Genomic DNA, 23,955 nt, shown 5'->3' with positions numbered 1-23,955 from the left:
ACAGTGAAAGGAAAGAAGCAGGAGAAATGGCTGCCACCCCGGGAGGGGGCTCCAGGCCAGGGAACAGCTCTAGCACACCTGAGGCAGAAAGGGCACCTCAGATTCATGGGGCAGAGAAGGTGTTTTGGAAGGTCTGATGGTTGGGCTTGGCCAGGCTTGCTCCTGACCCCTGGAAGCAGAGATGCCTTGCAACTCATCCCCATCAATTCCTTCACACCCCTGGGAGTCCAGTGTCCATCTGTCGGCCTCTGCTCTCAGGCTGCCTCCAAAGGCTCCAGATGGTCAGCCATGAAGAGAGTAAAGGGGGCAAATGGGACTAAGTGCCACTTAGCAGCCTCCGGGGATGGGGTGGGACCTCCTGGGGACTTTGGCAAGGGCAGGGTCAGAGAGTTCTGACCTTGCCCCCTGCCTGGCTCTCCCTGTCTCCATTCAGAACACCACCCCACTGATGGTTGCTTCTGCAAGCTAATAGGGACAAGAGTGGTGCATACCCAGCATAACCACAGTATTCAAGGCCTTTCACAGAGAGCAGAGCCCCCACACGCCTAAAACTGTTCTCCCCACTCTCAGGATGCCTGTTAGGGCTGCAGCTGGAAAAGTATCAGCTCAGGAATCCCAAAACCAAGTTCTCAGCATGACAAAAACAGTTGTCCCAACAGAGGGTGGGAAGTAAGAGACAAAGGCAAGAGATAGGGAATGGGGTAAATGGAACAAGAGACAGGGGGCAAGGGTATTTGTCCCAGAGGACAGGGACTGGATTGGAGACAGATGTGCCCCATAGAAAATGGCAGTTTATAAAGGTACAAAGGGAAATCCCATGTTAGGATAAGGTATTTCATTTTAATTAAGCATGGTAGCTAGGTGAGCCAAAGGGAGATTTTGATTGCTGGACCTTGATAGCCAGCCCCAGGAGGAAGAAGGAGCCAAACAAGGGACTAGACCTTGGTGACTAGCTCTAGGAATGTAATCTAATGGTTTTTAGCAAGGCAGAGAGAATGGGAGAAAGGGCAAGGCCTGCCAGCGCCATGCTTGCCCATTCAACCTTGGCAATTTTAGACATGGAAATAGAGACTCAAAATGGGAAGCCATTTTGGGGGGGGGTGCATTCTCAACCTCTGGGTCAGGACACCTTTGGGGATCAAATGAACCCCTTTCACAGAGTCATCTAAGGCTCAGAAAACATACCTACATTATGATTCATAAAAGTAACAAACAAAACTAATTTTATGGTTTAATGGTATTAAACATGGTATTAAAGGGTTACAGTATTGGGAAGGTTGAGAACCACTGGCCTGTCATAGGCATGTAGGCCAGTGTCTATTCGCCACCTTCCTGCTGCTCTCAGAGCTGACTGGCTACTGTGCCCTGACTCAAGCTGTCACCCTAAGTTCCCACACTGCCTAGACGCCAGCCCTCAAGCTGCTCTGCTTACGGGGACCTAGGACCAGGCAGAAGGGCTCGCCACATCTCCACAAACACCTTCCAGACCCCATCTGAGATCCTCTGTGCCAGTGAGTACCAGGACTTCTTACAGGGAGCAGTGTGTCCAGCAGGGATGAGCTGCTAGGGCCTATGGAACCCTGAGAGCCGGAGAAGGCAGTTTAGTAGAGAAATCATTGACTTCCAGGGACCAGTAGTGTCCCAGGCAGGTCCTGTGGGCTGCTGGAGAGAAGCACTGTGAGATCAAGTGCCCCTCACACCACAGTGGATTCTGGGGCTCAGCAAGAGCCTTTTGGTTTTGTTTCTGTTTCCTTGTTTATTTGGTTTGAGTCCGTGTTCTTATGTAGCCTGAGCTGGCCTCAAACTTGCCATCCTCCTGCCTCTGCCTCCTATATGCTGGGATGATAGCCACCACATCAGATTCAGTTACCTAATATTTTTCTTTCCATTTTTTTTGTGTCTGTGTGTGTGTATGTGATATCCATGTGTCTATATGCATGTTTGCATGTATATGGGCACATACAGAAGAGTGGTTTATACATACGTGTGTATACATATTGTAGAGGCCAGAGGTTGATGTTGGAAATAAACTTTTGATCATTCTTCCACCTTATTCACTGAGGTAAGATCTCTCAACCCACCCCACCCATAAGGTTAGTCTACTAACCAGCTTGCCCTGAGAATCCTGTCCTCACCTGCCAAGGCTGGAATTACAGGTGGGTTGCCCTGAGCACAGCATTTGTGTGGGCCCTGGAGATTCAAACTCTCATCTTCATGCTTACATGACAAGCACTTCAGCCACTGAGCCATCTCCTCAGTCCAATTACCTTAGCCTTTGAATTCAGAAATTAAACTGCAGGGTTTAGGTAGGTTAGAGACAGCAGAGCCTGAAGAACATGGTGCTTGGACTTCACAGCATTCGTGAGGAATCTGGCATGGGTGTTTGTAAATCTGGCAAGGTCTAACGGACATTGATGAAATAATGAATATGAGAGGATTGCATGGCATGCCAAGTACTGACTGGGATCTATCACTGGCCGACATGGGGGAGCCGGCAGTCATTCATGGTAGAGTAGTACTCCTGACTGGCTGAAACTCATAAGTAGGTATCTACTTAGGTGAGGCTCCATAAGTAACTGCCACACAAGAGCATCTCTCTGAGAAAGAAATTTCATAGGGTGCATCCTGGAGGGCTTCCTGGAGAAGGTGGTACTGAGGCTGGACCCTGCTTCTATAGGAGAGAGTCAAATGGAAGAAGAAAACATGAACAAGGGGAGGCTGTAGGGAGAGGATGACAGAGAGGTGTTGAGGCTAGGAAGGAACACTAGGGCCAGGGTAACCCTAATGTCACATGTCAAAGACACTGATCGTCACAGTCAGGCATCAGGTAGGTTGGGGTTTTATTATGAGAGCAAGCAAGAGAAACCCTAACACCTAAATACATCTGCATGGTGTTGCACAAATTCTAGGGTAGGTGGTGGTTGTTGTTGATTATGATGATGTAATTCTCCAATGCAAATGACAAATGGCACCCATCAGCATTCTAACCTCTAGATTCAAGTGGTAGGAAAGCTTGCAGAAAGACATACAGAAAGACTTCCAACAGTAGCCCTTTATCTGAGGTCCTTTCTTGTCCTGGGAATTGAGCAAGGAGGGACACCATGGTCTGTCCCATCTGTGCCCAGGAGGATGAGAGAGGTAGATGAGTGGAGGGGAGGAGGGGAACCCAGTTGAGCAGCTTTGGATCATTATCAGCACAAAATGAGAATGGTTAGGGAGACAGGGGACAGGACCCAGCAGTGACCAAGACAGAATTGTTAGAACCAGGGTAGATGGGAGAAGGGCTGCATTTGGGATTAGGAGATCAAGGACAAAGTCTTCCAGTTATGTAGTGTGTGCTAGGATGGAATCAGCGTGACAGGGGCTCCTGGGAAAGCATACACCAGGTTAAAATTTCGCTCCTGGGCTTTGCCCATGTACGTTGGGGGTGACATGTACCTTCATTTTCAATCTTCATCTGTAAAATGCAAGTGACTGAGTGTTTAGAGATCACAATGCTATTCATAAGGCAGATCTGAAGATCAAACACTTTCAAGCTTGACAAGTGCTGAATGCCATCCCAGCATACAGTGGCAAAGATCACCTATGTCAGCCGTCCCCTATGCAAAGCACAGCCTGGGCAGCCACTCTCTGTACACAAACCCCCACTTGAAGGCAGCGACCTCTTACTCATTTTTGCAAGGTCGGTTTGGTTGGTTGGTGAGTCTGGTTTGCTTTGTTTTCTGAGGAGAGCAGGTTGTATTTGTATTGTCTGCCAGAAGATAACTTGCAGGGGTCAGTTCTCTCCTTCCAACGAGTTCATCCAGAGGGTCCATCTCAGGTTATCAGGATGGACGATAAGTTTTTTTACCCACTGAGCCATCTTGGGGACTCATAATTTTGCAGGTTTTAAGGACACCAGGGGATAAAACCTCACTGAAGGCTCTCTGCGGGAGATGGGATGAATGTCGGGGAGGGTTTATGAAGTTCCCAGAGGCCTCTTCTGACGATTCTGAATTTCTGTGCTCTCTGTCCACAGCCGCCAGCCGCTCTCATCCGGCCAGCCCTAGTCCCCCGGGAACTCAGGCTAGCCCTATACTACCGGTTAGCTACCGCCTGTCGCACACCCGGCTGGCCTTCTTCCTAAAGGAAGCACGGCCGCTGACGCCCGCAGCGATCAACGGCTCCCTGCAGCGCTCGGAGCCCTTCGTGGTGTTCCAAACCAAGGAGTTGCCCGTCCTCAACGTGTCCCTGGGGCCCTTCAGCACCAGCCAGGTGGTGGCACGGGAGCTTTTGCAGCCGTCCAGCACCCTGGACATCCCCGAGCGCTTGACGGTTAACTGGAAAGTGCGCGCCTTCATCGTGCGCGCCCGTGTGCCCGCTTCGCAGCCCGTAGCACAGGTGCTCTTCTATGTGGCCGGCCGCGACTGGGACGACTTCGGGGTCACCGAGAGGTTGCCCTGTGTCCGCTTGCACGCCTTCCGCGATGCACGCGAGGTGCGGAGCTCATGTCGCCTGGGCGGGGCTTTGGCCACCTGCTTGGTGCGCGCGGAGCTGCCCCTGGCCTGGTTCGGACCCCCGGCCCCGGCCGCGCCGCCCAGCGCCCGCCGCAAGTCCCCCGACGGACTGGAGCCGGAGGCGGCAGCCGAGAGCCAGCAGGTTGAGCTCTACTATACGCTGCACGCCCCCGATGCGTCGGGCGGCTGCGGGAGCGCGCGGCGCGGGCCCGGGCCCGGAGCGGCTGCGCGCGCCGAGAGCCCCACGCAGCACCCACTGCTGCGCATCGGCAGCATCAGCCTGTTCCGGCCGCCGCCGCGCAGGGCGGTGCAGGAGCACAGGCTAGACAGCAACCTGATGATCCGCCTGCCCGACCGGCCACTCAGGCCTGGAGAGGTACTCAGCATCCTCCTCTACCTGGCACCTAACTCCTCCTCAGCTGCCAGCCCCAGCGTGGAGCACTTCACACTTAGGTAAGGGGCCTGAGATGGGAGGGGCACCCCTGCTAAGGTCAAGTGTATCTCTGACCCTGTGAGAACCTCTGCATCCTCATCCCCTCTCCTCCAGGGTCGTCTCACCAAAGCAGCTAAGAACGGACTCTGAGCCTGTTGGCTCTTGCTGACCAATGTAACAACAATTTCTTTTTTAAATCTCCATGTTTGTTTTGTATGAGTGAGGCCCGTCTGGTATGGCCCTCTTGTGGAGGTTAGAGGGCAACTCTCAGCAGTTGGTTTTCTCTGTCTGTCATGTGGATTCCAGGGAACCAATTCAATATAGGCTCAACAAAAGCCTCTATTCACTAAATCAGTCATATCCCCAGTTACCCACCACAACCTCTGCCGCTTGCTCTAGAAAAAGATTTGCAACATGAGTAAATACGAGCCCTTTTTACAAGTGTGGTCATGGGAAGGACAGGATCTGGGCTGGAAGGGTGCCCAGGCATAAGCTGGTGTAGCTGACCCATTTTACAGATGAGTCCAGGACATGGAAAACTGAGAGCAGCTAAGAGTTGGTGCCCTGGGGATGAACAGCAGATGTCCTTCTGGGACACCTTCCTGGACCTGGCATGCCTGACCCTGTCTATACAGAGAACATGCGTTCACAAATGACCTAATCATAACCCCCTTTCCACTGGATATCTTTTTTTTTTTTTTTTTTTTTTTAGTAGGAATTTAGTAAGCTTGAGTCAGGCTGGGACTTGTGAAGACATTAAGAAGGCCTTACCAAACTGCTCCCTTGTACAAGCAAAATGTCTTCTTACTGCCATGAGCCTCCCAACTTCTTTCTGGACTCCCTCCTGGAGCACACTCCCACAAAGCCCACAAGTCTCTATAGAGTATCCTACCTGATTCTGTGATGGAGACTTAAATGTAAATGGGTTTTACCAGCCATCCTGGGCTGCATTAACAGGAGCAGAGCATGTAGATTTAGGGAGTAGATCATCAACCTGCCTTTAGTCAGCAGTAATTAAGGCACAGCTGAAGCACATTTATGGCAGGGTGCATCTCACCTGCATTTAGAGGAAGGAGATGAGGCCTTCATGAGGTCACCTGAAACCACGGTGAAAGAAGCAGTTGGAGAGACTGGAGCTGGAGACTCAGAGGACACCTCCACCTCTTGGCTGTCTGAAAAGCTGTCCCAGTGAAGATGGACAGATGTTTTTCTTTGTTGCCCCAGCAAAACTTGATGCTGTTATGTCTCGTGTCAATCAAAAGACAAGGTTCTAGGGATGGGGATGTATGTAGTAGCTCAGTGCTCACCCAGCATGAATGAAACCTGAGTTTCATCTCCTGTACCCATAAACTGGGTACCATGTTGCATTCACAATCCTAGGGCCCCAGAGGTAAGGAAGGAGGATTTGAAGTTCAGGGTTATCCTTGGCTACATAGCAAGCTGGAAATCAGCCTGGGCTACATAAGATCCTGTCTCTATAAAAGACATGGGTGTATTCTGAGTCCTAATGGACTTCCTGAGAAAGTCCTGAGGATGTATAGAGGCTGTGTTACTGAATAGAGGCTCAAGGGACAAGACAGAAGGGGTGGCAATTCCTAAGTTTCAACTTTAAGAGAACTGATCACCCCCATGTTAAGTGTAAACCCCAAGTTCAGATCACTTCATTCTTAGCTCTAGCCTAGGGCTGGTGACCAAGTGAGCAAGCTTTGGCTTAAAAGCCTGACCCTCTGACTCTTTTTTCCTCATTTTTGTTCCAGGGTGAAAGCCAAGAAGGGTGTGACCCTCTTAGGCACCAAGTCTCGAAGTGGCCAGTGGCGTGTGACTTCAGAGCTGCTAACTGGGGCAAAGCATTCAACAGCCACTGTGGATGTGGCCTGGGCCCTGGACACACCCCTACCCCCTTGGTGAGTTCCACTTCTGCAGAGCAGGCACTTGGGGGCTGGGTAGCTAGCCTCCGTGGAGAAAGATGCCTTTTATAGTGATGGTGGGACTCTGTTTCTGAGAATCAGAAGAGGGGCTCTGGGCTGAGGCTTTACTCCAGTTGGTTGGGGAGACTCCAAAGGCTGAGGAGAGCAGCTATTCCTAAGAGGCACATTCCTGTGAGGGCTGTAGAGCCCTGCCCTCAGACCTCCATTCCTGCCCTGCCTTGCAGGGAGGGTCAGGGACCCCTGGAGATCCTGCAGCTAGACTTTGAGATGGAGAACTTCACCAGTCAGTCCGTGAAGCGGAGGATCATGTGGCACATCGATTACCGAGGCCACAGTGCCCTGCCCGACCTGGAGCGAGCTGTCACTGAGCTGACAGTCATCCAAAGGGATGTCCAAGCCATCTTGCCTCTAGCCATGGTAAGCAGGCCTCGAAAAAAAATAATAAATAAAAAACACCTCCCCCAACATGACTTACGAATTCACACATGTGTGGTGAGACTGGGCAGGGTGGAGCATATGTCCATATGGAAGGGGCAAGGTGGGAAACAGGAAGGAAGGACCACCTCTGAGGAAATGCCTCTGAATCTGGGCATGTACACATTCATGGGAGGCAAACACAGAACTGCCCCAGGTGAAGTCATCAGAGAAGAATTCTCTGGAAAGGGCTGCTTGCGGTAACTCTTCTATAGGACGGGTGCCCCCTTAAGTTCAGAGGAAACACTCATCCCATCTGAGATAAAGAAACGACTGTGCTCCAGAGAGACCTAGCTCCCATACGGAAAAGCCACATGGGGAGGAATATGGAAGGTTTGTTCAAAGAGGCAGTGGATGCAGGCAGTACCTTGCACTGGAAAGGCTGGTGGATGTCTGTGACCCACCCTGAGTGCGGCAACCGGCCAGGAGTCTGTGCTGATGTCACTCTGAGAGCTCTGCCTTAGGGGAAGGGATGGTCCCTGCATGCAGAGTGAGGCTTCTGGTAGCAATCAATCTGAGCTGATCATCTGAGGAGGAGCCTGAGCATAGGCAGAGGCAGGCCCCTGCACACATGTGCCATTTCCCCAAAGGAAAACGAGTATCTGCGCCAATAGTAGAAGCCAGGAACCAGGGCAGTGGGTGACATGTCCCTGGAGAGAAACACGCAGCAAGCAGAGCGCCTACCACCCCTGCCTCCCTGCAGGACACAGAGATCATCAACACTGCCATCCTGACGGGGAGGACTGTAGCCATTCCCGTCAAGGTCATTGCTATCGAGGTGACTGGCCTTGTCCTGGATGTTTCTGACCTAGTGGAGTGCCAGTCTCACAGTGAGGACATCATCAAGGTGAGTTTTCGGCACAGGAAGGAGAGCAGAGCTTCCCTCCACCCCGCCCCAAGCTCCTCTAGATCATCCTTGAACAAGGCATGCCTCTTCCTTGCTGTGGACCAGCAGTTGCCTCTCCTCTCTGCCATCCTAAACAGCACCCCAGTGTCAGAAACAACTCAGTCCCACAGATGTGGACATTCCCGTTCAGACTCACATTCCCTCTCCTAGACCATCAGATTACTCCATCCAAACCTGGTGAGCATCTTGGCAGAGGAATACAGGCCAGAAGGGGACAGGCAATGTTGATATGTAAGCCCAACCCAGCAAGTCATTATCAAGTCCTGTATATGAGAGATTCAAATATCAAATAAGGCAAGATATGGGTAGATATTCCCTGAGTCCTTGGCAGGAGGCTAACAGGGTGGAGAATCTGGAGCTAGGGAGGGCAGCCTAAGCAGTAGAGGATCTGACATACCCTGGCACTTACAACCTCCCTGCAACCCTCTCATCTGTGACTTCCTCCTACCCACCTTAGCCCAGGACACAGAGCACTCAACTGACTTGATGACCAGATTCAGCTGCTCCCAAGATTCTGTATACAGTGCTTTCTCAGCCACCACATTGTCCCATCTTGGGATGGCTATGACACTAGCAGTATGCAGAGACTTCTAAATGAACTACTACCAACCTCTATAAACATGGCTTCTTTATGGAGGCCACTAGTGGAACTTCCTAGCCTGTAATTGCAATCCACTGCCTTCAAAGGTATGTGAGTGGAGCATTCTTGTTTCTCTCCACCTCATTGCTAAGATGATATAAGAAGCTAACCACCAAGAGTTTGGGATGGTCCACGGGTCTATAAATAAGACATAAATAAGGCATGTCTTAATTACTCTTCTATTGCTGGGCTAACATACCATGACCAAGGCAACTTATAGAAGAGTTTATTGGGAGCTGTCTTGGTTTTCTATAGCCATGACAGAACACCATTACCAGGGCAACTTATAAAAAGGAAACCTTTAATTAGGGGCTAATGGTTGCAGAAGGTTAGTCCATGACCGTCATGGTGAGGAACATGGCAACCAGCAGGCAGATGCAGTGCTATAGCAGGAGCTGAGAGCTTACATAAGGTCCAAGGCAGGAGGCAGAGAGCGCACACTGGGAATGATGTGGTCTTCTGAAACCTCAAAGCCTGTCCCCAGTGACACACTTCCTCCAACAAGGCCACACCTCCTAATCCTTCCCAAATAGTTCCACTAGTGGGGATCAGGTTTTCAAATACATGAACCTCTGGGAGTTATTCTCATTCCAACCACCACGAGGTACAATCCAATGCTTACTGGTCACACGGTAACTTTTCCAGACCCACAGAGGGGCCCCAAGCTGTGTTCTGATGGGAGTGTCCAGGTATGGGTGTACATGGCATCCACTCTAAGGTGTGTTGGGTGTGTACATAGATACTTGAAGTACACTAAAAGACACCTGTTCTGACCCTGATGCCTTGACAATAGCCCCCCACCCCCACCCCAGGGAAAGATTGAATCCTTCTTAAAGCAATGCATCTCCAGTAGGCACGTAGGTTCCATGAGGGAGCCTCTGGGCATGGGGTTGCTAGCCAGGTGGGCACACATTTGCAGAAGCAGTATGTACCAGTGGCCACCATCCACCCACCTGTGCTCATGCTTCCCTGATTCCAGATTTTCCTCCCCATCCCCTCTCCACCAAACCTGCCAGGAACAGCCCTTCCTTTGAAATTAGCTAGCTGCCCACTCACCTAGCAAATCATGCTACCGTGGCACGGAGGAGGCAGGAATCTGTCCCCCATTCCAGTTCCTCTGTACCACTCTGTACATGCCCTGTAGGGAGGAGGAGTCCCATCTCAGACTTCTGGCTCCAGAGCCCTAAGCATGCTGCAGGAGAGAGCAGCTCTGGGAAGCCTCTCCCTTAGCAATCCTCTTCACATCCTCCCCAGCAGCCTCCTTGGCCCAGTAGTCAGACCCAAGTACCCTGAGCTGCCTAGCAGGAGGACCTGCACTACATGTTCCTGCCTTTCCCCAGGTGTCCAGCAGCTGTGACTATGTGTTTGTAAGCGGGAAGGAGTCTCAAGGGTCCATGAACGCCAGAGTCACCTTCCGCTATGATGTCCTCAGTGCCCCCCTGGAAATGACAGTCTGGGTCCCCAAGCTACCTCTGCACATCGAGCTCTCAGATGCTCGCCTCAGCCAAGTGAAGGGATGGAGGGTGCCTATCCTTCCCGACAGAAGGTACAGCCCCAGGGCATAGTGAAAACAGGGGACAGAAGTCTAATCTGCATGCATGTAAGGCCCTGGGTGGCACACGGTCTATGGACAGCGATGTAACCAGCATGATTGTGTTGGGCAGCTGCGGTATTCTGGGCACTGGCAGGTATTTGAGATGTGAGAATAGTATGGCTATGGCCAGCCAGGCTCTCATACACACATTCCAGAGTATGATAGGAATCTCTGTGGACTAGAAATGAAGGGTATGAGGGAAGGAGTCATTCTTTCTCCAGAAATCAAGCCAGACTTCTTGATAACGCTGCTGCTTGAGCTAAGTCTTCAAGAACAAGTGGATAGAGGTCAGTTGGGGACCCAGAGGCTCCAGGGACTGGACACACAGTCAAACACAGTGGCACATGCTGCACCCGTGACCCCCATCCAGGCATACCCACACAAATAGCACACAAAAAGACACACACTACGTCTTCCTGGCTGGACACAGGTTCACCATAACACACAGGTACAGACAAGCTCCCTGGCCAAGGTTCAGACTTCACATCTCAGTGCCTGCCTGTGGGCCACATATATGTATACTTACTACACCCAGCCATTCAGAGCTACCACAGTGGAGCCCAGCAGGGCTGTGTGGGCAGGGAGGGAAGGGAGAGCTGGGCTGCATTCAGGGCTGCAGTGATTCAAACAGCAGGACTAGTAGCAGGGCCCCTCCAGCCTGAATGTGGCTTTCCATACCTGGGCTTTTGTCTGAGTGCAATCTCTTTTTTCAGGGCAGGGAAAGGGTGGGAGTTGGGGTAAGCAGGCTTCTAGCTGCAGAGCAAGGACCATGCTGCTTTGAGTACTGAGGGTGTAGTAATAAATAAACCCTTTGGCCAAGTAGTCTGGTTTAGATCCTGAGTTTATCATCCACTAGTAGTGCAACCTCACAGTGAAGTGGGCAATACAGTGCTTTACAGGACTGCGATGAGGATTAAATTAGTTAAAACAGGTAAAAGAGACCTCTGTGTGAGTGGGTGTCTTAGTTGGTTAATTCTAACAAAGCGTTAGTGCATACCTTCCTGGCAGGGAGTCTCCCTGACTTTATCATCTTTTCCAGGCAGTGTGGGCTGAGGATTTCCTAAATCATTAAATCCAGGTTCTCCTTTGCTTAATGCCCTATTTCTTTTCTTTTTGTCTTGGTCTTTCTCTGAGCAACGAAGAGGGGACTAGGGGTGTGATTCATGCAATAGAACACTTGCCTAGCATGATTGAAGCCATGCCTTCACTCCCCAGTACCACACAAACCAGGTGTGATAGTGTGCATGCCTGCAGTGCCAGCAGTTGAGGAGGTTAAAGCAGAAGTACCCAGAAGTTCAAGGGAGAGCGATACTGAGCTGTGAGTCCTTGCCTTTGCCTTCTAAAAGGAAATAAATAAAAGCACCAAGAAGAAACTGACTTCCCCTCTACCCTTTGCTTGGAAATCTCAGTTACACATCAGACTTTGTCACTCGCATTCATACACCACTTGTGACCACAGGACACACCAGCTGAGCTTGCTACCAGAATCCCTTCTTGCTCTAGTTTGAGGCTCAGCACAGTGCCTCGTGCATGCTCAGTGCAGAAGTAGCCACACTCGCTCTTCGGATTGGATGCCAGCTCTTGGTAGGCTTAGGTTGCAAAGGTGAAAGAAGAAATCTCTCCAGGCAGATGCTGGGATGGCTGGCTCTGTACATAGTCATAGAGGGCATAAGCCAAGGAGGGCTTGTATATAGACTGGCAAAGAGGTCAGGGCAAGTTCAAGGGGAGAGATGTGTGTGAGCCAAAAAAAAGCCAGCATCGGGACCCCTTTTAATCCCCTAGCCCTGATTTGGCATTCCCCAGGTCAGCTCGAGAGAGTGAAGATGAGGAGGAAGAGGAAGAGGAACGAAGACAGAGTGCCAACAGAGGCTGTACCTTGCAATACCAGCATGCCACCCTGCAGGTCTTCACCCAGTTCCACACAACATCCTCTGAGGGCACCGACCAGGTGGTCACCATGTTGGGCCCCGACTGGCTGGTGGAAGTCACTGACCTGGTTAGTGACTTCATGAGGGTGGGTGACCCCCGAGTGGCCCACCTGGTGGACAGCAACACACTGGCAGGACTGGAGCCAGGCACCACTCCCTTCAAGGTAGGAAAGGGCTCTATCCAGGTACAAAATGGTAGACCTGGGAACCTGGTTTACCTGCAGGTAGAGAACGCAAGGTGTACCCAGGACCAACACATTTTTCCCCTCTGCCTTCCCAAGGGCAAGCTCTTATCACATCTCAGTGGAATTCTCATCCATGCCTAATCAGCCTTCATAGCTATCCTGAGGGGTGGGGGTGGTGAGTCAGAACAGCATCTGGGACCACAGCTGTGGAGAGACAAATGGTGCTACTGAGTTACAAAAAGAAACCTACAGTGATCTTAAGACATCAGTTTTAGCCTTCCTCTGTGACAGTGGGATAGCCAAGTAGAAATCGGCCATCGATATGCTTATAGATGACCACAGCCTACAGATGTATTTTGTTTATAAAACAATGGATCATGCAGCTCATACCAGTTCCTATTTGCTGTTCACCTCTCTTATCTGTGGCTGCACTTCTGCCTGGCCATTGCCCCTGCATACAGACCTGTGTGTGAGAGCCAGGAGTTCTGTGCACTCCTGCCCATCAATGCTGAGAGATCCCCCTCGGGTGGGGACCCTGAGCCAGGCACCTCCTTCCCAGCTATCTCCCACCACCTGTTCTGTCTTAGGTGGTATCCCCCCTGACTGAGGCTGTGTTGGGGGAGACATTGCTGACGGTGACGGAGGAGAAGGTCAGTATCACACAGCTGCAGGCCCAGGTGGTGGCCAGTCTCACCTTGTCCCTGCGACCCAGCCCTGGGAGCAGCCACACCATCCTGGCCACCACAGCTGCACAGCCCACCCTCAGCCTTGTCAAGCAGGTAACTGACTCCTGGAAACCCCTCCCCCCACCAGCATGTTAGATATGGAATAAGACCTGGAGACTCCTCCCCACCCTGGGCCATCAACCTAAAGACTAGGCCTTTAGATATACAAGGAACTTTGTACCTTATCACCTAGTCCTTTACAGGGGTGAGTGGGGAGCCCCAGTCTCCCTGTTAATGGTCCTCTCCTGGTTTCTCAGAGGGTTCTCTCCTCCACCTCCTCCATGCTCATCCCTGGAACTCCACTTATGTAGTATAGGTATTAGCTGTAGGACAGAGGTGGAAAGATGGTGGATGGTGTCAGGTTATTTGGGTCCCTTGTCTCCTACTCTTTGACCCAGGTCCCTCTTCCCCTTTCCCCCTCTCCCCCTCTCCCCCGGGCTTTATTAGCCAAGGGTGAGACAGATATGGAGTTACCTCTGTAGCTGATGAGGTAAACTCCAAAAGGGAGGTCAAGAGGAGAGGGGGATCTTCAGGGTGGCAGGTAAGACCTGGAAGCCCTATTCTCTGTTCCCCTCCCCACAGTGCAAGGGGCCTCACATTATACTTAGATGGTCCTGAGTCTCAGCTAGCACCTAGCATTTCCAGTATAAGGAACCCAAGAGGGGGCAGAAGGTCTTGGTACTGAGCCAGGCAGCTGGTATTTATCAGGGAAGGGTAAGACTGGCCCTGACTCCTGTCTCCTCTCTTGCCTTCCCCTCCCATCTTTCAGGAAGCCCTGCTGAGTCTGTGGCTCTCCTACAGCGATGGAACCACAGCCCCGCTCTCTCTGTACAGCTCCCGGGACTACGGGCTTTTGGTGAGCAGCCTGGATGAGCGGGTGGCCACTGTGACCCAGGACAAGGCTTTCCCGCTGGTGGTGGCTGAGGCAGAGGGGTCAGGAAATCTGCTCCGTGCTGAGCTCACCATCTCCGAGAGCTGTCAAAAAACCAAGCGCAAGAGTGTGCTGGCTACTACTCCTGTGAGCCTGCGGGTACACTTTGGGCGGGACGAGGAGGATCCCACGTACGACTACCCAGGGCCCAGCCAACCCGGGCCTGGTGGGGGCGAGGATGAAGCCCGGGGAGCTGGTCCACCCGGCCCTGCCATTCCCGCTGGTGAAGTCCCTGGATTGGGCACTGCCGGCCCAGTGCCACCCACAGAGGACTACTTGCCGCTGCCCACCGGCTTCTTGCAGATGCCACGGGGGCTGACGGACCTAGAGATTGGTATGTACGCCCTGCTGGGGGTCTTCTGCCTTGCCATCCTTGTCTTCCTCATCAACTGCATCGTGTTCGTGCTGCGATACCGGCACAAGCGCATCCCTCCCGAGGGCCAGACCAGTATGGACCATTCTCACCACTGGGTGTTCCTGGGCAACGGGCAGCCACTGCGGGTGCAAGGTGAGCTGTCACCGCCTGCAGGGAGCGCGCTGGAAACTGTGCCTGCCTGCTGCCACGGTGATCACCACAGCAGCGGCAGTTCGCAGACCAGCGTCCAGAGCCAGGTGCACGGCCGTGGGGATGGCTCCTCTGGGGGCTCGGCCAGGGACCAGACGGAGGACCCTGCTAGCTCGCCCACTTCTAAGCGCAAAAGGGTCAAGTTCACCACCTTTACCACTCTGCCCACGGAGGAGTTGGCTTATGACTCAGTGCCTGCTGGCGAAGAGGAGGATGACGAAGAGGACCTGGGTTGGGGTTGTCCAGATGTTGCTGGAACCACGCGGCCCACTCCACCTCCGGACCTGCACAATTATATGCGCAGAATCAAAGACATTGCATAGTGGTGACTTGGAGGGGAGGGGAATATCCCCACCCATGTGGTTGCCCCTGACTGGGGCTCAGCCTGGACCCACCCAGGTCACAGGGACTCGGGGCAGCTGAATGGATTATATAGTCCCTGCCTGCCACTGCAGCTTAGGTCTAGCTGGTTGTGGCCAGATCCACTTTGACCTTCTGCCCCTTGCCGGTAGAAGGCTCCATCTAAACCCAGCGTGAAGCAGGGAGACAGTTCAGCCCTGTTCACCCTTTCCAAACCTCATTCCATCTTAGACATCCGTCCACTGCCCCAAGATTGTGTCGCCATGGCCAAACTTGGGGCCACGTGGGCCCACACTGTGCCCTGCTATGCCTCCCATGTTCCCCAATGGTGCCCCCTGTGCAGGGGACCCTAGTGGGGTCTTGTGTCACAGGTTGCACAAAGACTTTTCTTAAACAAATATTCAGGGATTTCTGTCCTGCAGGGTGGGAAGTGGCAGCTGCCCGCCGTGCCAAGGATTTTGCTACAGACAGAACATTTGAGTATTGGGGAACAGTTGTGATGTCTGCTGGTTTCTGGGAGTCTCCCAAGCTGACTGCAGAGGGTCCAGTGTGAAATAGGCACATTTCCTGTGGCTTCCATGGCTCCTTAGACTTGGGGGAGGGCTCAAGTAAGAGGGGCTTTCCTATTTCTCTGGCCAAACCCCACCCACACAGCAAGCGCAGGTGATGTGAGCCAATCCCCACAGCAAGATCAACACTACTGCGCCTTAGCCTGGGCTCTGCTCACTCCTGCTACCCTCCACACCACAGGGCAGGCAACCACAGCCAGCATCCCTGAGATGGAGGGGGCCAGTTGGGTGTATTGCAAGGGCCCATGGGGTGGGTGAAGGCAGAAGGAAACTATTGCTCAAGCGCCTTGCCCATTTACCCAGCCGCACCTCTTGGGTTCTACCCACCACTGTGTCAGTTTTTCATAAATAAATTGAAGGCATCGGCCTGGGTTGGGGACAGCAGCTCCCTGCAAACAGACAGTACACAGAGGCTGGCTCTGTCTCCTTGTATGCTCACCACAGGACACCATGGGGCAACACTGGCTACCTGAAGGCTGGTGTTCTCTTCCTTACACAGTGTGTCTCTTAAGACATATGGGTACCATGTAAAGGTGGCCTTCAAATTTAGGTCTTGTCTGGGAGTCTTAAGTGATCAACGCAGGAGGAAAGAGCTGGCCTTGAGACTGGCCTAGGAAAGAGGTTTTGGGGGGGTAGGGGGACAGGAAAGAGTTATGTTGGACTTCACACGCCCACCAGAGCGTCTGTTTTCTTTTGCCTGCATGGTGGAAGTCTTTCCTTGCGTCCACTGTTGTAGGAGTGTATCTGTTCTTACCTGTAGACCAGGTGGGAAAGCCCTGTTGGATGTGGCTCTGACTTTGAATGGAAAGAGCTCCTCTGGGTTTGGGAGCATGTACAAGGTCTCCCAGGCTCCTGAGAGACCACATAGATTAGGTAGCAAGGTAGCAAGCAGGGAAACTCAGCAGATCCTTCCATGGTAGCTAACCTAGATCATACACAGGACTGCAGTAGCCATCTTGAAAGGGGAAGGACCTATGGAAGCAGACGGGTTCCAGAACATTGTTGTTGTTCAGCACAGAAAGCCAGCCGACTTGCGTGGCTCTGTCCCACAATCACTGTAGGTTTAGGCAAGGCTCTGTCCATTCACATGGTAGTCTCTGCGCCTAACAGAGATCAAAAGCTCAGAGTGTCTCAGCGAGTGGGACCAGAATCCAACTTCCCAAGAAGGGATGAGTCTAAATGGGGGAAACTGACATTCCAGTAGCTTACTGTGCATTTGGTAACAGCTCAGTGGCTAGAGAGAGCCACCCCAAAAGCTGAGCATAGGGTGGGACCTGGGCTTAGGTCAGGTTTCCTGTTCAGAAGCCAGGGCATAAGCACTTGCTGTACCTAGCTCATGCCGGGTCCTTACAGAGCAGAGGTTCTCAACCTTCCTAATGCTGCAACCCTTTTAATATAGTTCCTCATGTTGTGGTGAACCCCAACCATCAAATTATTTTGGTTGATATTTCATAACTGTAATCTTGCTACTGTTATGATTCATAATGTTGATATTGATACTCAGGATCTCTGATATGTGACCCCCAGAGGGCTCACCACCCACAGGTTGAGAACCACTGCCTTAGAGAACTATGGGAGTGTCCATCATTTTTCTTAACCCTTTGTGCCTAATATGGTGCCTGGAATTGGTAAGTGATCAGCAAATGTTTGCTGACTAGATTAAAGTTCAAATGCAGACGCAGTGATAGTTCATCATCCTGGGCTTGATTGATTTTTCTAGTACTGGGGACTGAACCGAGGACTTTGCATGTAGTAGGCAAGCCCTCTGCTGCTGAGCCATTAACTCATCCTTCCTTAGATTTGTTTGCTTGAGGCAAGGTCCTCACTAGGAGCTAAGTGACCCAGGATGACCTTGAACTCACCCTGTGACCCGAGTAGGCCTTGAACTTATAAGCCTTCTACCTCGGCCTCCTGGGTAGCTGGTAGCATCCCTGTAACAGTCTGGAATGTCCTGTACCATGTTTACCAGTGAAGGAAGTCACAGATGCCCCAGGCATCCTCTTGAAGTTCTCAGGGAGGCACAGCAGCATCCTCAGAATAGTCCACAGTGGGGGGGTGAAAAGTCACTAGTGTTAAATGTATTTAACACACTAGTTTCCTACTGTGTGCTGGAGTCTGTCAGGAGTGGGGGCTGCAATGTGGACCAGTCCTCAAAGGCACCAGGTTAGCACCTATAGCCACCTGGAACAGCCATAGAATTTTGCCTTGGATCCATCAAGGGGAAGGCAGAGGATATTCGGTCAGTTTGGAGACCCAGGCTGCCGCTCAGCACTGTAGACATGCCCTAGCTCCTGCTGGCCCTAAGTCATTGGCAAAAAGGAAACAAGCGGCTATGAAAAGGCTAGGGGGTGGGGCACAGAGACGAGTTGCAGAGTCCCGTGGGTTTGGGCATCAGGAGCCAACATGAGGTTTAGATTTTTTTTTCTCTGTCACGGTGAAGGAAGGATGACGGTGACCAGACCATGAGGCAGACGCTGCAGCAGGTAGAATATAGCCCAGGGCTGGGCATGGACAATAGAGTTGGTGCATACAGCAGTGTGCAGAATCAGGACTTGCCAGCTGCTCCCTCCCATGTAGAGACACTGGGGAGAAGAATGAGCAGCCACTTCCTTGTAGAGCCCTCATTCCCACAATTCCCCGGGGCTGAGGATGCTGCAGGAGCAAGTCAGACACTGTCAGAACGGTCTTTGCTCTCACGATTGCCAGCAAGATGTGAGGGCCCATAGTGGAGGCAAAGAGGGCCAAGGCAACGCAGCAGGCTTTGGACCCGGGCCCACAGCTGTGCCTGCCATCCTGTCCTGTAATTTGTGACCCCCTCTCCTCATCCCTCACACTGTCCACGTTCGGGAGCTCAGAAGCAATCACTAGAAACCACTTTGCATGACCCTGGAGGAATTCAAGCCGGAACAGATTTGACAGGAATGAGGTGAAGACCTTAAGTTAACAGCTGCTCTGAAACAACCCAGGCACTGAACTCCTCTTTTTATAAAAAGTTGTCTTCAACCCCTAAAATGAATGGAGACACCTTGTACAGAATAGCTATTGACAGAGGGATACTTGCAGGATATTGAGGAACTCAGCCCGGGAATCGGTTCACTAGCAAAATGTGATTTCTCAGGCAGCTAGCACAGGGAGGCAAGGCAGAGAACACACTCAGTTGGGCTCTTCCCAACAGCAGGCTCCAGAGTCCCCCTATTCCAGCCCCCACCCCAGCAATGGAGTATGCCTATCTCCAGTTGGGTATTAACTTCCCTTTAGACAATGATCACTTACGCAAGGTCTACAAGCCAAATATGGAGACTCCCAAACACAATAAACAAACTTCCCAAGGCACTTTTTATATCAGGGGCTCCTACAGCCCCACTGTGCTTGCGCTGTGCACTTCAGCTAATGTATCATCACCTCTGGTCCCTCGTTTTTTTATTTGTGAAAGAATAGCAATCTACCAGATGTTATCGACTGGCCTGCCTTAAGTGGCCCCAGAGGTCCACTCGTATCTCTACCAAGAATATAGAGGAGTAGAGATCCCTACTTCTTCATCTCAGGACAACAGACTCAGGTAGGGCAGGGCATTTGCTCAAGTCTCCAGGTTAGATGTGATCTAGTGAGTGCTTTGAAGCTCCTCCTTCCTGCCCCAAGGCAACTGACAATAATATCAGCAGGTATTGTGGATAAAGCTGGAGAGAAATGTGATGGAGAGGTGGGGGAGGTGTGAGGGAAAGATGGATAAGGATTCTGTAAGGGAAGGCTGCAGGCCCTCACCTGAAGCATAGGTAGAAAAGAATTTGGAACCATCATCTGAGGGACACATATCCCTCTCCCCTGGGACTCTTCTCAGCTGGCTGTCTTACCCAGCAACCACACAGCCATCACAGCAGAGTTCCCCAGGGGCTTTCCTCAGCAGGTGCCCCCTTTGGGGAGCTGATGGCACAGCACAGATGCCAGTGCAAGCAACTGAGAATGAGCCTGTACTTGCCCTTTCCCTGGGGCACTGGGACACGGCAGAACCTGGGAGGTTGAAGTTGAGGCCATCCCTGAGGACTCCCATCCCTGCCTCAGTGGGCCAGACAGTGCTACCCCGTCCCATCTCCCATACAGCGCAAGCGCGGGAGAAATGAGGTTAAGAAATTGTTACTAACACTTGCTGGGGGGTTACTACCTACTCAGTGCATTAGAGCTATAATTTCATTAATATCCCAGCTGCCAGGTCAGCTAGGTTCAGTTATACCCATCTTAGAGATGACCATACTGAGGCCCAGAGAACTTACATCACTGGCCTCCTGGGTAGAGACTGTGAACTTAGTCATTGTGGCAGTGGCCAAAGCACCAGACAGAAGTCCATGGGTGTGATAGGAATCCTTACTTCATTGGTGGTGGTGGTGGTATGGGGGTTATGAGCCTTGTGCTACTCACATGTGCAAAGAGACAAGACCTTTCTCTAAAATCCCAGGCCTGAATGTCCCTTCAATGCTTTTGGTGGTCCTCAGGTCCCAAGGTTTGAAGCCCAAGTCCTACCCAGACCTGCATCCTTTTCTCCATCCCAAGGAAATGACCTCAGAGAATCCAAAGAGGTGCATAGGGATGTTTGTGCATACTCCACACTCAGAGCAAAAGCAGAGAGCAGGCAGTTAATCCAGAAGGGCAGCATGCAGCAGAGTGGGAGACAGCACCGGGGGTCTACAGATGACTAAAATGTCACTCTAGAGTCGACAAGAAGGTTGGGGCCCCGTCCCTTCTTAGTTCCCAGCCTGAGGAAGAACCAGTGAAAGAAGGTGCTGGATACAGGACCCATTTTGAGGAGACCTGAAGTGGGTCAGGGGTGTGACTAATTATCCTGGGCACATCAGTCTTTGGCCCACCTCTGAGAGACAGGATGGCCTCTTGAGAGTCATCTGGGCCAGCACTGCCTTTGCTCCTACTGTAAAAACATGTTCTCAGTGGGCTTTCTCTGAGTTGACTGGGGCAGGTTCTCTGTGGCAGCTGGAGGGGTTGGTGACAGGACAGAGAAAGGAGAGTGATCCATTCCCAGGACCTTTCCACTCTTCAGTAAGAGGAGCCAGACCGCTCATTACCTACCCTGAAAGGTTCCACTTGACATCCCACCCATCAGAGGTAACCTAGAAAATAAAAGATGGGGGTGTGAGGTAGCTAAGGTCACCTCTATACTCTCTATACTCTCTGTTTCTGCTACTCCTGGATATTTGCCAGCCCCACCTCCACCCCATCCTGGGCACAACTTCACTCTCCAGGAGTCAGAGGTGGGGAGGAGATGCTATTACTCAGAACTGACAGGAATCTGGAATGCCATTCCCCTCCCTCTGCCTGCACAGACACACACCTGCACACTAGTGACATTGTATCTTTTCCATACTCTTCAGGTTCAGATCCAGGTTCTCCTGTGGGAAGCTGGCTATAGAGTGGGTGAGACTGAGACTCAGCCAATCTCTGCAGGGACTGTATCTCCCACCAGAGGCTGAAGAAAGAACATTCCAGCCATGTGCTGCCTTTAGGAAATCTTCAGCAATGCCTGCTTCTCGGTGACCTCAGAAAAGTTCACTCTGAAGCCACTGGTCCAGTCAGGTGATGAAATGGTAGCCTTTGATAGAAGCCCCAGACATGAGGGGCCGGTCAGCAGAGCACAGATGCAGAGCATAGGCCAAAGTTGCAAATATACAAACAGTGCACACACCAGGGCACACACTCCTCACAAGCACACACGTTCCATGCATGCACATGTGCACACTCCCGTGTACTCTTGTACGCTGCATGACTTTTCCTGGGGGGGTGTGGAGAATATGAACAAAGGAGTCTGACCACCCTAATTAGACAGGGAGCCAGTGACAGGCATGGGAATCCATTCCATCCCAGTCCTGCTTGGCGGGCCCGTGAGCTTACTTACAGGAGCATGGGGCACTCAAGTGGGGCATGCAAAGGCAGTTGTCATGGATCTCCATCCTCAGATCTCCCTGCGCAGCTCAGCAGGAAGAAGAGTCCACTCTCACTTACCCCAGTGACTGCTTCCATCACCTTGGGAAGGACCCTTGAGGATCTGGCAACTCCCTGAGTTTCCAGAACCTTCTAAGGTGCCCAAGATTCTCTCCTTGCAGAAATGACTATATGAAACATGTGCACATCTTTAACACATGTGCATACAAGCCTCCTGTACAGGCTCCACTCACGCATGCAACTCACATACTCCAGTATACTCTTCACATCCACCCTTACACACATGTCCTAATTGCATGTGTGCGTAGAGGCATCTGGAGCCTCCTAGCAATGAAGCACCTATGCAGTACTAAGAAGCAGTGGCTGCTCCCCCATTTTATCACCACCGAGCTGTGGTTGAGAAGACGCAGGTCACAGGTGAGAAGTACAAGCTTGGGTCTAATGAAGGAGGTCAGTAGAATCAGGCAGCCCTTGAAGCTCCAGTGCGCTCCTGTGGGTAGGAGCTGCAGCCCATCTGCATAAATAACCTTCAGGAGTCCCAGTGTGTGCTGAGCTTGTGGAAGGCAGGGGGGTGGGCCAAGCGAACAACCCATACTTACAGCAGTAAATAAAAGCTCTCCCAGCATTCAGAAGACTGCCATTCTCATGCAAGCCATCACTGAGTTAATTACAAAGATTCTTATCTGTTCATTAAAGTGACTGGAGGGCCCTCTATTTGGAAACATTGCAGTTAAAGGGGTTGTGTTATTAACTCTAATGAAATGATTCACTCAGGGCTGGTGCCTGGTGAGGTGGAACCTGGGGACAGAAGCCCTCCTTCAGGGTGTCAGGTTGTCCTTTGCACAACTGTCAGAAGAGATGGTGGAGGGAGCCCCAGTGAGGCTGGCAGAAGCAAAAGCTGCCAGGTGGTACATCTTAATTCACTGGACCACGAGCAGGGCTGATTCTTCCAGAGCTTTGGGTCTGGGGAGCCATGAATAAATGCCCATCCCGGAGGGTTCTCGGGAGAATTAAATGAGTCACTCATTGTGCCCAGATAACAGAGATTGGCTAGGCCTCCAGAGCACCTCAGTGAATGCCAATGATCATTTCATGATCTTTCAAAGAAGAATGCATCCCTAAAGCGAGGAGACACGGAGGGCTGATCTCAGTGGCTACCTAATGCTGCTGATTTTTTTTTTCTTGGCATTTAGAGACAGATCCTCCTTTTTGACCTGAGTCATCTTCTCAGGGACCTTGGACAGTTCCCAGAAGACTATTTTACTTTACTACAGAGAAGTTGGGGTATGGCGTGCGTGCGTGCGTGCGTGCGTGCGTGCGTGCGCACGCATGTGTATGTGAGCTTAGGCAACTCAGAAGAGGGTGCCTGTGAGCTGGTGTAACATTGTCTACTTTAAGCATTCCTCAAGATACACCCTACCCTGAGCTCCTCAATTCCTGGGATTCCTCTAAAATAAGGAGCCAAATTCAGAGCAGGGACAGTCTGTCAGTCTTCCTAGCCAGATTCTATCACAGGGAACAGAGTGCTTAGAAAGGCCAGGCCTGGGATACTTAGAGACAGGCCCTCTGATACAATGGGCCAGCTGCTGTTTGCCATGCAGGACCACACTGGGCTCCGTTCCCCTTCCCAGCCTGGCACGGGCTCTAAGGGCACCGATGCCTATCTGCTGGGTGAGGAGCAGATAAGGCCAGGCCCAAGCCGGGCAGCTTCTCCCTTTCCGTTTTCCTCTGGGCTGTGTTCACAGGCTGGTAAGGACCCAGTCTGGTGGCTGGCTGCCAGCTCTTCTAACTCCATCCTTCTGTCCTCCTTTCTCAAAGCTGCATCTTAGTCCTCTTGAAGGGATCTTTCCGGGGGATGGGGGTGAGGTGGGGGAGGGATTTCTTCAGCAATGGCAGCTGTGGTAAAAGAGATGAAGTAACATCAGGAGCTAAAAGATCTGGATCAGGGTGGGTGTGGGTTTTGGTTGTTTTTTCCCCTAAAACAAAGCATGACCAGGAAGTATCTATCTTACCATCAAACCCTTTCTCCTGGGTGGGATGTGATTCCTAGCCATGGATGTACACAGGGCTATATACCAAGCTTCCAGGTCCCTGAGATAGTTCAGGAAGCTGTCTTCTGCATGTCTCCTCCAGATCCACACTAGGCTATTGAACCCAGTTTCTGCTGAACTGCTCCAGGGCCCTGGGAACTGCTAGGGAAAATGGTGACTTCACCTCTGCTCACTGTTGCACCTCAGGGGCCTTTCTGGGCTCCTTCAGCAAGACCTCCATAGG

General features: G+C 51.8%; 1 protein-coding gene across 1 annotated transcript in view; it reads left to right on the top strand.

Moving 5' to 3' along the window:
* Positions 1-16,140, top strand: part of Tmem132e (transmembrane protein 132E) — a 58,826-nt gene extending 42,686 nt beyond the window's left edge. The window contains exons 2-9 of the mRNA XM_085829755.1: positions 4,019-4,949; positions 6,687-6,833; positions 7,082-7,274; positions 8,035-8,178; positions 10,219-10,424; positions 12,276-12,564; positions 13,173-13,364; positions 14,080-16,140. Coding sequence (XP_085685881.1) covers positions 4,019-4,949; positions 6,687-6,833; positions 7,082-7,274; positions 8,035-8,178; positions 10,219-10,424; positions 12,276-12,564; positions 13,173-13,364; positions 14,080-15,129 — 3,152 coding nt within the window. The 3' untranslated portion in view covers positions 15,130-16,140. The remainder of the gene's footprint in view (positions 1-4,018; positions 4,950-6,686; positions 6,834-7,081; positions 7,275-8,034; positions 8,179-10,218; positions 10,425-12,275; positions 12,565-13,172; positions 13,365-14,079) is intronic.
* Positions 16,141-23,955: the final 7,815 nt, after the last annotated feature.

This window comes from Mus caroli, unplaced genomic scaffold (genome assembly GCF_978045245.1).
Source record: "Mus caroli unplaced genomic scaffold, Mus_caroli_1 scaffold_13, whole genome shotgun sequence".
NCBI lineage: Eukaryota > Metazoa > Chordata > Mammalia > Rodentia > Muridae > Mus > Mus caroli.
This window is presented reverse-complemented; position numbering and strand designations above follow the sequence as displayed.